The sequence below is a fragment of the Crocuta crocuta genome, unplaced genomic scaffold (genome assembly GCF_008692635.1).
Source record: "Crocuta crocuta isolate KB4526 unplaced genomic scaffold, BGI_CrCroc_1.0 scaffold687, whole genome shotgun sequence".
Classification (NCBI taxonomy): domain Eukaryota; kingdom Metazoa; phylum Chordata; class Mammalia; order Carnivora; family Hyaenidae; genus Crocuta; species Crocuta crocuta.
In genome coordinates, this window is record NW_027530182.1 from 2,352,104 (window position 1) to 2,367,709 (window position 15,606).

The 15,606-nt window shown below is 38.2% G+C and overlaps 1 protein-coding gene across 3 annotated transcripts in view; it reads right to left on the bottom strand.

Annotated features, from left to right (window-relative positions):
- Positions 1–15,606, bottom strand: part of BNC2 (basonuclin zinc finger protein 2) — a 356,963-nt gene that overhangs the window by 291,090 nt on the left and 50,267 nt on the right. For all 3 annotated transcript variants that reach the window (XM_077765060.1, XM_077765062.1, XM_077765061.1), the window contains exon 2: positions 569–769. In XM_077765060.1, the coding sequence (XP_077621186.1) occupies positions 569–769 (201 nt within the window). The remainder of the gene's footprint in view (positions 1–568; positions 770–15,606) is intronic.

Sequence of the window (15,606 nt, forward strand, 5' to 3'; positions counted from 1 at the left end):
GGCACGGGCCGCCACTCACGCCGCCGCCGCCGCTGCCTCCGCAACCCTCGGCGCTGGCAGCGATTCCTGCACAGCCTCCTCTCCGCAGGTCGGAGTCGAGCTGCTTCCAGCCCGTGAAGTCGGTCGGGCTGTGCAGAGGGGCCCCTACATTTTATGGCTGTTTGGTTGGAGAACCTACTCCGAGACAGCGGACACTTTGATGAAGTGATTAATACAGATAAAAAGATACATTTGTTGGATGATGGCTTTTTTTTTTTTTTTAATGTTAAACAGAAAACAAAGAAATAAAGTCTTCCCATGACCCAGGCTATACTGTGAAACTTTGCAACGAATGCCTTTGCTTTCTTTTACTTCTGTATCCTTTCCCCTTTTTAAGGAGCCCTCAGGGAAATCGTGAAGTAACCCTGCACATTCCAACACCACAGTTATGACAAAACAGAGCCTAACTGTGGAGTGATCAAATTTTTAAAAATGTTTAAAAAGAAAAATAGCAGAAACAAAAGTACACATAACAATTCAAGGTTTAAAAAAAAAAAAAAAAAAGCAAGCAAGCAAGAAAGAAACTTACCTGTTGGGACATTCTGAATAAGAGGTTAGTGTCAGCGTTTTGCCATGTCCCCATGAACCCTGGTTCAGCCGGAGTCGTTCTGGTTCCGAACTGCATGGAGTTGTCAGTACAGGAGTCTCTTAAAGTCAAGTCTCTTGCCCTCTTTGGCTCTCTGTCTCTCTGTGTCTCTCTTTCTCTCACATCCACTTCTGCCTCTTCTGACTGAAAAGTGAAGGTGGATTTTTTGAGCCTCTTGGCAGCCAGTAGCAGGAGTGTAGTGTAGTTAAGAAGCTGGCTGAACTGTGCATTTCATTTGGGAAGGGGGAGATTTGGGGGAGGGAGGGGGTCAGAGCTTCCTTCGCACCTTCTGCACAGATACCCCTATCATTTATGCATAGATTGTGACTCCCCGAGCTTGCCTTTGCTAGGTTTAACAGCTGCCTGTCAGGTGTGCAGGCAGCACTGGAGACCCAACCATCAGCTTCAAACTCTCAGCCACTGCATGTCATTGGATAGCAGAGCTAAGAGTCAACTGCACTGTTCCACTGTCAGGCACCAAATGACACCCTGCACTAACCCCTCTCCAAACACACAGATAGATACACACTTATGCACACTCCAAGCAGCACCATGATCAGGGACGGCACACAGGGTAAGGAGAAGCTGAGGCCCTTCCCAGGGAAATTTTTCCAACAATGCTTTGGGTATAACATGCAATATCTGACATCAGACTTTACTTTTAACATTTGTAAACTGCTCTGCTTAAACATTTTTTTTTCTAATTATACTGGAAGAAAGAAAAATATTCAGTGGTAAGAGAATGTTAAGTTGGCTCAGCTGTTGTCTAAATGTTAGCTCCTAAAAGTCATATAGTATATGATGGGCTATTTATAACCACATATAAACTCCTAGAGAAAATAATGTACATAGAAACTTGACCTTCCATTCTGAAAAGTAAATAAATAAACCTAGCAGTTTTTTGAACATAGAAGATGTACAGTAAACATTTGCCAAATAAATAGATACTGTTTAATATCGAGTTCCTCTGGTCATTAATTACTAAATTGGATGTTAAGTAATAATAAATAGAATGGCAAGGAATAAAGGGTACCGTTTCTTAAAGCTCACAAACAGAAAAAAAAATCCTTTGTTAAAGTTCCTGGATGAAGCATCTACAATATCCTTTCAAATCATAAAAAAGAAAAAGATGAAGAAAAAAAGCCTGTCCCATTTCAGGGAAAAAGTAATGAATGTAAAAATTCCATTTTTCATTCAAGATCTCTACGGAAAATTCTATAATGCATGCCTGATGAAATATAACCTGAAGAGGATGTTGTATTTTTAATTAAACCAGTTTTAAAACAAAACATCTATTTATTAGATAGTGTTTATCTATTTTATTTATGGAAAAGCAGAACTGAAGAAAATGCACTGTACATAAACAGTAACTTCAAAATGGAAAGCTAAATTCATGTCATCTCATAAAAGTAGTCAGCAGGAAAAAGCCATCCTTCCTAAACTTAAAATGTAAGGAACATTAATCTTCAACCACCTACAAATATCGAGGACAAATGTACCACTCTCCTTGCTCCTTCTTAACTCAAGAATAACAATAAACCTTACTCTCTGAAACAACAAAAGAAACAGAAAAGAGCTTCAATGGCAGCTCTGTGTCATTAGTGGACAATGAGAAAAGATGAGAAAACGTACACTATGTTGACACAAATGTGCCTTCCCCTCTAGAACCGACATCTCCTGAAAGCTTTTCTGTTAAACTTCCCTCCGGTTCACCACCATTAAGCACAAAAAAGTCTCAAAAGCAGCAAATTCAATATCTGAGAAGAAACAAACAAGAACCCAAAGAATTGTTGCCTTAAAATATATGAAGTCCACCTGTGGTCAATAAAAATATTCTTGAGGGGGGAGGGCAGGAAAAGCCCCTATGAGTCAATTGTCAACAGTGACTGTACCTTTACAGCTAGCTATTACCCACTTAAACTCCCTCTAAAATTTGCTAGCCTCTTGATTTCTGAAGTGGCACTCAGTGCCTCAGTCAAGCTGCCTGCTCAGCTCCTGACCTTCCCACTAATGGCTGTTATTTGTGGGAGGCTTAAGGACACTGTCAATAGCAAGCTTCCTCCTCGCTCCTCTCAGGCTCCGTTGTATCGCTTTGCCTGCGTGTTCTCTCTCAACTGCCTCTTGCTCTCCAGCTCTCCCCCTCTCACTCCCCCTCCTTCCTTCCTCTCTCCTTCACTCCCTCTTCCTCTTCTTGCAGCCCCCACCTCTTCTTTCTTTCAGTCCTGTAGTCCTCTTCTTTCCCAGGTATCATCCCCCCCCCCACCACACACACACACACACACACACACACACACACACACCCCACAAAAATCAACTGGCATGCAGCAGCAAGCACCTGCAGTAATAGACTCTTTTATTAAAACTGTTATTCTGCAAGACTTGAAATTCCCCATGGACCGGGCCATGTCAAAGCCGATATAATTAACTAGAGGCTCAGCAACGGATCAATTACCAGACAAGCAAGTGATAGTGAAATCAATGAAAGATCATCAGCCACATTATCAGTGTTGCAACTCATTAGGGCAAAACTGAGAAATGTGCTCAAAGCGAGCCCAAGCAAGGTGGCATTACAAAACAAAGGGCTAATTTGGAGACCCTGCTGTGAACAATCTGTAACAGAATTAGCCTTTTTTCCCCCTAAACTGCACAGCTCCGTAACTAAATGTGACAGACTGAGAGAAGCAGTTTATTAAGACACCAACCCCAAGTTTATTTAGTTCATAAACTCTCTCCTAGAAAATCAATACAGTCTGTACAGGGTTATTAGGCTGACTAGCTAATACATCCAAATCTGGTCTGCCCAGCCAGCAGTCTTTTGACAAAATGCTACCCAGCGTAGGCAAACTGAGCTCTTTCAGATATCAAGGTTTGAGGTTGCTCTAGATGAAACAGGTCTGCAGTGTAACTAGGACCTGCATATTACTGCCAAGGCACAAACCTCAAAAGCACCATGATACCCTTCAAAGGTTTAAAATTTTTCAGAACACATCTATCATACAGTACTGCACCTGCTAAATGGATTACAGCAAACAAAATTTTAACTGGTTTGTAAGACTAGTTTACAAACAGGACAAGCTTTATTACAATAAAAGACAACAGTTAACCCAAATACCTAAAAATAAATGAGTAAACTAAAATGAAACCTCAAGCATACATACATGCCATGTTTTGCAGAATATCCATTTTTAAATCACGTTTTGAAAATACAAAATAGACGCCTCTAGAAATCCCCAAAATACATGATTTGAACTTGCCACTCACTGCCACATATAAACACAGCATGCAGAGTCTTTGATGTTGGGCTAAATTTCGATGTAGCAAGAAGAGCACAGGTACAAAAAATAAACCTGGAAGGCACAAAAGAGGACTTCTGAGTTTGTTCATTGGCTATACAGTCTATAGCTTATGGAGTAGCTGTCTGGAATCATCTGTATTAAAGTTAATTTAAGGCTGGGGGGGTGGGGGAAGGCATCATTTCCACAGTAATTGCTTTTTACTGCCTTGATTCCATGTATTTCCGGTTACAGAACTACAAATACTAAAGGCTATGAGCTGGCTTTCCCACTTTACTGATCATGAATGAGATGGAGCGTGGAACTCAAGAATACAACAACTAGGTCTAAATGGCACCCAAATTATTAAAGACATTATGGAAATGTGAACATCTCCATCATACAACATCACATAGCAGATATACACTTGCAAAAAGGAAGAAACTCAATGCAGTTTATAATGTTAAAACACACTGGAGAACTGAAGGAAAAAACAAAAAGACAACAATTTTTAGAAGTGATTTCTGATGTGTATGTTGTCTTAACATTTAAAATGTTCCAAGAAAAGGATTATACTACTAACATGATTTTAGTATACTGGCTCTAAGATACTAAATCCTAAACTTCAAAACCAAAGTCCTTATTTTCACAGGACTTTACTGAAATCCAGTTTATTAATTGCTGTAAACATTTTTCCTGTAATTTTTGAGCTGGTACCTTATTAAGCATTTCATAGATCATGCTTTTGAGTAATTTGTAAAAAGTTAGACATATATATATTCTAAACCTATACTATAGATGCTAATGTTTTACATAGTAATTAAAAGTTGTAATTACAGAGAAACTGTATTTTTTAAAATCTTTTTGCATATAACTACATACTGTGCATGTACCCTCAATGAGATCCAATTAGTTGCAAAGAATTTGCATTTCAGTTAGTATGGGATAACAAGACTATAGGGAGGCACAATGCAATTCCACCAGCAGAGTAAGAAAGTGTGTTCTTTCTTGTTAGCTCTGTAAGCAATAATTCCCACAACTGACTGTCTAAAATGTTACTGATCTTTTCAATATTTTGGTATTGAGGTAGATTTAAGTTCTTCCCCCCATTAAAAAAAAAAAAATCACAAGTTGGTGCAAATATCAGCCACATGAATACCTGAAGAAACAAATGAACAAAGGATTTTGCTTTGCATGTATATTTGTGGGGTTTTTTCTTAATGTGGGGATATTGCATACTTTTTCTTTTTTCTGAATACTTACTGATAATTTCTTTAAAAGCACATTGCTTTCTTAAAATAAGTTCTATAACTGCGGGACAGGGAAACCTCCCTGAGACAGCTGTATGTAAACATATATGGTTTTGTGATATAGCATGTATTTAGTACACTGAGAAAGTACTCAAGGATTTTCACTTTTTTCTAGTTATGTTTCCAACAATGTAAATCCTGAGCAAGTATCAAATAAATGTATGTAATTTATATACACAGTGTAACAAGCATATCCAGGACTTCTGCTGGTTCACGGAACAATACCTGTAATTCCCTGGGTTCAGTTCAGCAGCTGTTAACAGATTCTGTAATCTGTAATGACAGTAAACTGGCCTTTGCTCTTCTTTTATTCACTATTCATTTTCAAGGGTTGGTTAAGTACAGAGCTGGGTTAAAGATCAGTGGTTTTTCATGTGACACATGCTGGTATTCATCTAATGGCTTGTCAAGACAAAACTGTCCCTGTTCTTGCCAAAATAATAAAAATGACGCTCCACATCGCATGACAATCAGCACTTCCTTATGGCAAAACAACTCAAGCTTTTGTAGTTCATTTACTTTATAGAAAAAATATTTTAATAACTGGCTATCCAATTCTATGTGTGGAATTAGGCTGCCATTCTCAAAGGAGACTTTTTTTTTTTTTAATGTTATATATGGCCTCTCTTAACTCTAAGGCAACATGTAAACTAGTTTCTGATCAAATCAGGCTTTACTATATAAAAATAATGCTGAAGCTACAAATTTGTATGGCATTAAGAATATAACTTAATATATGCAAATTATGCAGAAGGAGCAGGCTGGGCCCAGTCACAGAGGTAGGGGGAACCAATTGAGGAAATGTCATTTTTCTTGAGAACAAAGTATGGGACTTGCTTTGCAACATCTGTTGGGCTGTGTGAAATGTTAACAGATGTCTTAAGTGAAGAAAGGAAAAAGAATTAATAAAGGAAACCTCCTCTGAACAGATAATCCACCCAAATTTCCATATTCCTAAGGAAAAACGTTGACAACAACCTTTCTCCCTTGTGAAAACTGCCAGCCCTACTTTATTGTGTAAAGTTTCATTTTCTATGTGAAGGGATAAAATTTTTTGACTCACTAAAAAAAGAATCGAGAAAAAGTAAAACTAACAATAATTTTAACTGAGGCTTTCCCTTTGTGAATAATTATATCATAATCTAACCTGCCTCTTTTCCCTTGAGTCAGATATGTAATTTGATGGGAGGACAGTGGAAAGTCCAGCCTCCTGCCCCCCCAAAAAACCCATACAGAACGATGAAATATTACCCTGCTGTGCCTGCATGTTGGAGGAAAGGAAGGATGAGAAATGAAAGGGTACCTCTTAAGGAAGAGTTCTAATACACATTAAGGTGTCCATCTTCACAATTAGGACTCACATATCATTTATATCTACATCCTTGCACTCTCCACTGGTTCCTACTTTCCTTCCATTACTAGCCTTTAAGGGGTAAAATACCGCTCTTTCAACAGCCAAGTATTCTATAGCAGTATGATCTAATCATCATGAAGAAAACTTCTGGAATATACTAGTTGGATCCTGGCGTTTAAATTTTAAGAAAACTGGAAAACTTTTCTTTCTTAGAAATTAACAGTTTTCATTCATGTTTCAAATTATTAGATGATCTAGCCAAACATGAAGGCTAGCATGCCTTTATGCTAAGGTAGCAGCCTTTAATCCAGGTTAAAAAGACAATCTTACGTGCCAGCTAATGATTCTAACCTAGTACCCGCTTTTATGTTCTATAAACCTTCCTCTTTGGAACTATCTATTCTATTGCTTATGCTCTTAAAAACTAAAAGGACAAAAATCTGAGTTAACAGTTCATGGATTAACTAGTTCAAAATGCAGTTAAAGATCTATAACGATTCTGATGAAGGAAGTACTGTTTTGTTATCTCTGATGGCCAGTCTCAATCTCTCTCTCCTCTATGAAGAGTCTGCTTTAAAACTGTACATGTTACTTCGTGTTTACAATTACACCTTCTCCAAATGACTTCTGGCAGCCTGGGTTGGGCATTTCAACAAATAGAAACCTCAGCCAGAATAGCCTGAAGATTTCAGGGGACAAGATCATGGTCCAAATTGTAAATAAGACATGCAGGCATGCCTTTGGGTCTTGGTTTGTTTTCAGCCAAAAGCATTGTGGGTGCTAAATACTCTGGTGTTTACTCACAGTAATACCACATCAGAGCATATGACAAAAAAATAATAATAATAAGTGCCATACCAAAAAGAAAATTGATCATTTACACTGAGGGAGAAAGCTTGTGAACTGAAAACATCATCATGTGACCTCAGACCAAGAGAGGAAAGCATGCCTAAGGAAAATATGAATATGACCCAATTTTAAATCACTTTAAACAGTGGCACAAACATCCCCTTTAAGCAAACAATACTTAAAAGCTTCATCTTTTTCTTTTTTAATTGCAAAAGGGAGAAACTGCTCTGGTTGACACTTGTCTCTGTACCAACTAGAGCAATCAATGTGATATAGCATCTGCTGACAGCCTAATCAAGGGCTCAGTTTCAGAAAAACACATCAAGGACATATCCAAATGCCATAATCCCTTGATACACTATGAAAAATTTAAAAATTAAAAGATTTGGGAAGGGTGTGGTAGATGAGGTAGTTTATAACATAATAGGGAAATGATGAATACTTACCATCAAGATATTTGCAAATGCAAAAGCATTCTGAGGTAAGCACAAATCTTAAACTTCCAAAAGATCAAACATTTTACCGATCCTGTTTGGGTCTGAAAACAAAAAATTCACTTCATACATCTTCTCTCAGGTCAAACAGTAACAATGGCTTCTTTCTGCCATAAGCTAAAGTCAATGTTTTATGAGAAAATCTTCTAGAGGAAAGAACCAGTGATGTGTTTCCTTAAATGAGTATTAAAAAACAGGCTGGGGAGCATCCAGTGGGGTATTACCTCTGTATGACCATGAAAAGTTGCTAGGAATGTAAAGAGAGTATTAATTTATTTACTTCCTTCTGAAGTCTGTGGATCAGGAAGCTTGCAGCCCCACTGAAGATGTCATAATAATAGTTTAAATTACTGTCATAATAATAGTTTAAATTCTCAGGAAGATTGAGACTCAAAGATACCCAGGAAATCCAGCGCTGCATTTTAGAGTTACCACAGAAAAAAGCAACTCTACTGATGGTACCCATTTATATGAAATTCACAAACATAGAAAACAAATTTAAAAAGTGGAATACCAATATATACCTGAAGTTCCAAGATCTTTGTAAAACCACAGACTGTTATATCCATATGTATTTAAATGGAAACATGTTGGAATAAATTTGAGTGAACGTGGAGACGGTTTCCAAATTAAGAAACCCAGAAGATGTCAGAAACTCAGTAGAACAAGTTAAAAATAGGAACAGGGTCTTAAGTTTGAATAGTGCTGACCTTCGGTGGGAGTAGTGGCTGCAAGAGGCACAACAAAAGCTTCTAAAGTACAGGTAATATTCTGTATCTCTATCTACTTGGTGGTTCTGGGTATGGTCACTTGGTAAAAATCTATCAAGCTATATACACTTAGGATTTGCACACTTTTTCTGAATCCATGTTACACTTCACTTCTAAAAGTTTACTACTGCTACTGTGTTAAAGACGCTACTATTAAAAATAATAATAACAATAGATTAAAACTACAGGAAAGAAAGAAAAGGAAGAAAAAGAAAAAAGATCATGGGAAGAAAAAGAAGAGACTTAAAGCCATCAAGTAATTTATCACAGTCAAAAATTAACCAAATAACTGCCATTAATGTACTGTTTGCAACAGTTTCTTCAGAGGTAAGAAGCATTAGAAATCAAGTAAATATCTGAGTTTCACAGAATGAGGATGCATGTGAAAGGCAGTAAAAGGCTGGAAGAAAGAATCAGGTGAGAAATACCTTAACTAGGCAGTACAAGAATATGAGTGTATCCAAATGGCTTAAATGAAAAAGAACATCATATAAAAACATGGGATCCTAAATTGTGCTTGCAGTTTTGTTCTTTGAGATTGTCCTAGGGTCTGACTCATTATGACTATTTGGGGGTAGATAATTTGGGGTCAGCACAGTGTACCTGTTGAGAACTGGGAAGGAAATTAGATATGCCCTGCAAATAGTATTATTTGGAGGCACAGAGTATATCAAGGTAGGTTTGTTTGGTTTTTTTAACTGCAAATAAAGCATACTCCTCTGACCACCCAAACACATTTTAAGTGTTTTTACTGTCCAAGGCTGACAGCAGCCAACCATTAAATAAACAAAGTCTGAGGAGAATGGAAGTAACAAAGTGGGAACACGTGAATAATTTGCTAATTGATAAGGGATACACTTTTGCCCTCTCCAGCTCAGTTTCTTGCTTTTTCTTCCATTTATTTTACAGAAGGACATTTTAAACATTTTTAGTCACTGCTAGAGAATACTCATCAAAGCCCTACTTGGCAAGTACGGGAAGGTGTAGGGAACATGAAAGTTAAGGCACAGTCCTTGCTCGCATGAAGTTTACAATCTAGTACAGAAGATAAGCCATGTACAAAAACAGCCTTAATAAAACAGAATGTGATAAGAGAAGCAGAAGCACAATCCTAGATGACTTGGAAAATGAGATTCCTTCCAGCTGGTGTGGTAAGAGAAAGTTTCTAAGCAGAAGCAGTATTTCTGCTAGAACTGAAGAACCAATAATATTCCTAGAGAAGTGATCCAATTTGCCTTGAAGATAAGGTAGGATTTGTAGAGAGCAATGATGAATGAAAGAGATAGACTGGTCAATAGGAACTATTATTATTGGAAGGGTCTTATGCTCCACTGTAAAGAGTTGCTATTTATCCTATTATCCACCAAGAGTCAAAACTGCTGAAAGCTTCTCAACAGCGGCATGGTATGATCATTACTGTATACACTAAGAAGATTTATCTGGCAACAGCATGACAGACAGACTGAAGTGTGAAAAGACAGAAGCAAAGACACCAATTAGGAAGCTATTATAATAATCTGGGTAAAATGATTACAGGCATTAGAGCCAGAGGGAAAAAAAAAAAAGAACAGGTACAATGTGGAGATAAAACCCAGGGGACAAGAATGAAAGATAAAATGTGGGTAACACATGAGAACAGTCAAAGATGACACTAAAGCTTCAATATTCTGTGCATGGGAAATGGTAGCAGAATCAAAAGCAATGGGGAAGATCTAGTTCATGGAAAGCTGAGTTAGAGCTCTGTTTCGGGAAACAGGAGGTCAAACTAGTGACAAGGCAACTAGAAATGTTCAGAAAACAGACTGACACTAGAGTTATCAGATCTGAAACCACCTCCAGAGAAACAACACAAAAGGTAAACCAAGCCCAAGGCCAGCATTTGGGGGGTGCACCTATGGTTATTGGGGAAGAAGACAGAAGGAGCATTAACAAGGGCATTGTGATTGTCCAATGATGTGAATGACAAGAAGTCAGTTTAAAGTAGGAGGTCAGAGTTTTAAATGTTCTAAAAAAACAATGCTATATTTAGAGTGAAAGGAAGAATAATAGTAAGTAGTAGTAAATATAGTAAGAGTATTTAAAACAAAATGGGTGGAGATAATAAATACCAAAATCAGAATAATGCTGGAACATGAGGGTGGGTATTGAAGAGAGGGTATGGTAACCTGGGGCTTCACATGTATTTTTACATGCTAGGTTCTTATGTCTGGGTAAATTGGTGTTCATTGTACCACTCCTCTTGATATATTTGTGGTTGCAGTATTTTGTAATTATATTTTGTGACGCGAGAGAGCTCTTAATGGACAAATACGTATGAAAGTTACAGAATCTGGATTGTAAAGGAGTTAAGAAGTAAACAAATTATAAAGACAAGGAAGCAGAAAAGCAAAACACTCTCTGGAGAAATTCTGCAACACAAGCAAGTAAAATAAGAAAAAGGTGGTCTGAAAAGTTTTCAGGGCCTGGGAGAAGCTGTGTTAGTGTGTTGATGGTTTGTTACTCATTACAGGGGAAAAAAAGAGTGTATCACAGGCAAAGGGGACAAGGCCAAGGGAGAAAAGGATATTGAAGATCTAAGCCAGAGGGAAAATGATATAAAAGGGTCCTAGGAGAGAATGTGATCAAGACCATAAATGAAAAGGGTGCCCCTGAAGGGAGAGGGAAATTTTTTTTTTCCAGAAACCAAAGAGATAAAAAAATCCCGTGGTTAAAAAGTATATGTATTGGGGCGCCTGGGTGGCTTAGTCGGTTAAGCGTCCGACTTTCGCTTAGGTCATGATCTCGCGGTTCGTGGGTTCAAGCCCTGCGTCGGGCTCTGTGNGAGAGTGCTTGTGTCAGAAAGCCAATTTACTACCCATCTCCCCAACTAAATTCTACATTTGTTGAAAAGGAAAGAGTGTTATCTATCTTTGGTAATCCAGGAACTAACACAGTGCTTAACACACAGTAAATGCTCAATAAATGACAGCTGCACAAAAGAAGTGATCATTTCAGAAAACACTGACAGGATAAATCAAAGACCAGAAGGTAGACAGGGTTTGATCCAATTGGAAAGGATAAAATGAAACTGAATCAATGAGAAACAAAAGAAATGGCAAACAGCAAAAGAGACTCAGTCTTGGTTCCCAAAAAATTATGAGAAATCACAAGCAAGCAGACTGGATTCAAGAAATGTAGTTCAGATTTCCCACTTTGGGAAGAATACTTAGAACCAGGAAGGAGTTCTTTTTTTTTTTAATGTTTATTTACTTTTGAGAGAGACAGAGACACAGAGTGTGAGCAGGGAGGACAGAGAGAGAGGAAGACACAGAATCCAAAGCAGGCTCCAGACTCTGAACTGTTAGCACAGAGCCCGATGTGGGACTTGAACTCACACACAGTGAGATCAAGACCTGAGTGGAAGTCTGACACTTAACTGACTGAGTCACCCAGGAGCCCACAGGAAGGAGTTCTTAATTCAAAACCGATAAATGCCTTGCTCCAAAACATAAACCCTAATAGGCAACAGTACACTGTAAATCACTGCCCTTATAAGGCATTCCTTTAGCACATAGTTCTTATAAAGTAAAACACCGAGAATCGATTTTTAGAAGCAATTATTTAATACTTTACTTAAATGTCCCCTGATTCTAAGTGTTTACTATGTAGTATTTTCAAAATGTCTATACATGCATTCCTGACTAATGAAAGTCCCCAAAGCAAACAAAAATCAAAAATCTTTATGCTATGTCACATATGTGATTTGCATGAAGGAGGAGATGTGGAAGAATGTCACTTCATTAACAAATGAGACAACGCTAAGGAGAGCTAAGCTCCACTCCTTACTGCCTGGTTCTTATCTCTGAGACTGCAATTGTGGTCTAAAGTCACACCAACCCTCTGCACAATTAGTGAGGGCTGCATTAGCAGAACTGGGCACTCTGAGTCCAGGATCCCTCTAGAGAGCAGGGAAATGATGAGTTCCATCACCTGGCCAACATCAGCAATCACCTCAGGGACTCGGACAAAGACATTCATCTGCTGTGCTAAACCACTACAGCCTGCCTACCTAACAGAGTCTTCTCTGTGTGGACCACTGTCTAAGTGACCTGTCATAGAGCTTTATAAAGCAGCATTAATACTGTGGGCCAAAATGAGATTGATCTTTGAGCTTCGTGGTCTCCTGTTGTCAACGGTGCATTATAAAACCAATACTAAATACTTTATAAACAGATCTCCCTACAGTGTATTAGAAAAACAGTGCATATTTCATGCCCCATAGTTAGGTAGCCACATATCCATCAGACTAATAAATTATTTATTAGGTGCTCAGAAGCGCAATAAGAGTCAATAAACTAACTTCTGAATACGTATACACTACTATTTCACTAGAAATTGTACCTGAATAAGAAAACTAGCACACTAACTGAATGGGGGAATGGAAATATCCAGAATGGAAATATTCGGAGATGAAGTGTACCATTAGAAGGAAGCATAGGTCTTCTGGGTGAGAAGAGACACAGATTCTGTGCCCTGAAAAGAGACTTGGTGATTGAATTTACAGAGAACACAACCCAACTCTATCCTCATTTCCTTTCTCTTCTATATAGTTTTCTCTAATCCTACCAACCTCGGAGACAGTTCAGGAAAATAAATATTGGTGGAAACATTTCAAACATGCCCTGAATCATGCCAGATGGCATCCACCATTAATGGTTTGCACTTGACATCTCCAAAGAAACTATACAATGGTTTAAGTGCACAAGCTTTCTGCTACATGTATGACATGGAACTGACCATTTATGAATCTAACATTTAGTGTAGCTTTTTTTTTCTATTTTCAGTTAAAGCTCTCAAACCGTAGACAACCTATGATAAAGTCCTGATGCCCAATCCAACATCATCAGGCACCTCTTTCCTGGTTTTACCCTTCTGGAAAAGGACTTTCTGTTCAAGAATGTATTCTAGCCCTTTGTGAAGGAATTCTTCAGCTGGGAGTTATTTCCTAAACTATCAGAGGCGTGGACCTTTGTGTAGTATTGTGGGTGCCATGGTTTCACATGTTGGCCACATTAATACTGGAGATCAAGCATCTGTAACCCACAGTTGAGTGTGCTCCAGCCCCAAAGCACCCGCAAGTCCAGTGCCAATGCAAACCACTCTTCCCATCCCACATCTGAACCACACTGGTTTTCTCCAAGAGCCAGGGGCTGAGATACAGTTCTGAAAATGAAGGTTTTGGGTTCTTTCCATTCACATGATGGGTATAGAGTGTTGGGAAGAATACTGCCAGAGGGACTGGCTTTTTTTCTCTCCCATTCCACACTGAGTGAATAAACCATAAAGAGGTTTACAGTGTCTAATGGTGTTCCAAAATCTCCCAGGGGAAAAACCTAAACGGATAAATATATAGATTCTCACACACTGTTTAAATTTTTCTTCCTGGAGTCTTATGGTTTTACCCCTATAGGCTGGAGTTTTTAAGGGTGAAAAACATTTTATGTGGGTAGGAAAAAGAAGTAGGAAGAAAGGAGAAACATGGCAGAGACCTGATTTAACATCACTTTCTCAAAGATCTCCCCAAATCCTAGAAATAATGAAGAGATGATGTAAAAGGATAAGACAAGACTCGTTTCTTGTACTACTTTTGCTACTACAACCACTACAACTAAGATGATTATTCATATTAATGAGTTTGGTATGTAGACAAACTATAAAAGATGCAGTCTCTGACCTCAAGTACTTATCTCTGTCTTTTGGGATTTACTCCTCCTGCTAGATTTACTTTTATTCTTCATACCCTTGCCCAGAGGAAGTGATCATCACTCAGGATCTGGAGCCTTTCCATGGGTGGGGTTTGACTATGGCAATGAGAAGTGAGGGAACTTTTGCCCTTGGACAGAGACAATGTTGGCCTCATAGCTCAGGATGTCTAGTTTGTAACATAAAGAAATATAAACTGCCTGTGAAATTATACACTGGCCTCACTAAGCTTTATCAGAAAAATCTTATGAAGTGTGAAAGCATATAGTATTCCCATGCTTTATCATATCAACCACACATATGCACAACCCATATCACTGCATACAGATGAGCTAATTATCAGACAATAGTCTCTACTTACCTTTTACATTCAGTTATTCATATTTTGTGTGTGTGCTGATAGCACATGTAAGAGAGAGCCATCTATGGAATCAGTTTTGCCCAGTGGTTAAGTCTCAAAGTTCTACAATCAGATTACTTGGCTTTGAATACCTGTGGAACCTTTTATTAAATATGTGACCTTGGCAAGTTACTTAGTCTCCCAAAGTGCCAAAATTCCTCAAATATAAAAAGAAAATAGTTCACCTAATTATTGTGAATATTAAATATTTTGATTAGCACAAAAGGTTTAGTGGAGTGCCTAGAACATAAGCATTCAATAAATATTAGTTGCTGCATATACATATGTGTGTAAAGAGATTTCAAACTATAAGCCCACAGGCCAAGTTTGGCCCTGAGGCCTAGTTTGTTTTGCTTGGCTTCCTACATGAGTATATATGAGTACGCACGTACATGTGTTTAATTATTGGCCAACATGTAAAAAAAAAATCAAGAAGTTTTATATTAAAGTATGCCTTTCCAGCTGCTGGGGATGGAATGGGAATAAGCAAAGAGTGGAGTTTCAGGGAGCTAAAGATATGGCAACAGAAACCTGACAACATTCTGCTGCAGTGGAGCAGAAGCTACTCTTTTCAGCATGTATTCACAGATGGGCAGAGTGTCCACCACTCTTTATATTAGACCCCAACTGTTTACCTCAATTCCATTACTTGCCTGGCCAATATGGCCATCTGAGCTTGTGACTCCTGGATATAAGTTACACCTCATTAACCTGACATACGTATATAGAGAATTCATTCACACATAAATGAAAGTCATACTTTTAAAAAAAAAAAAAAAAAGACAAATAC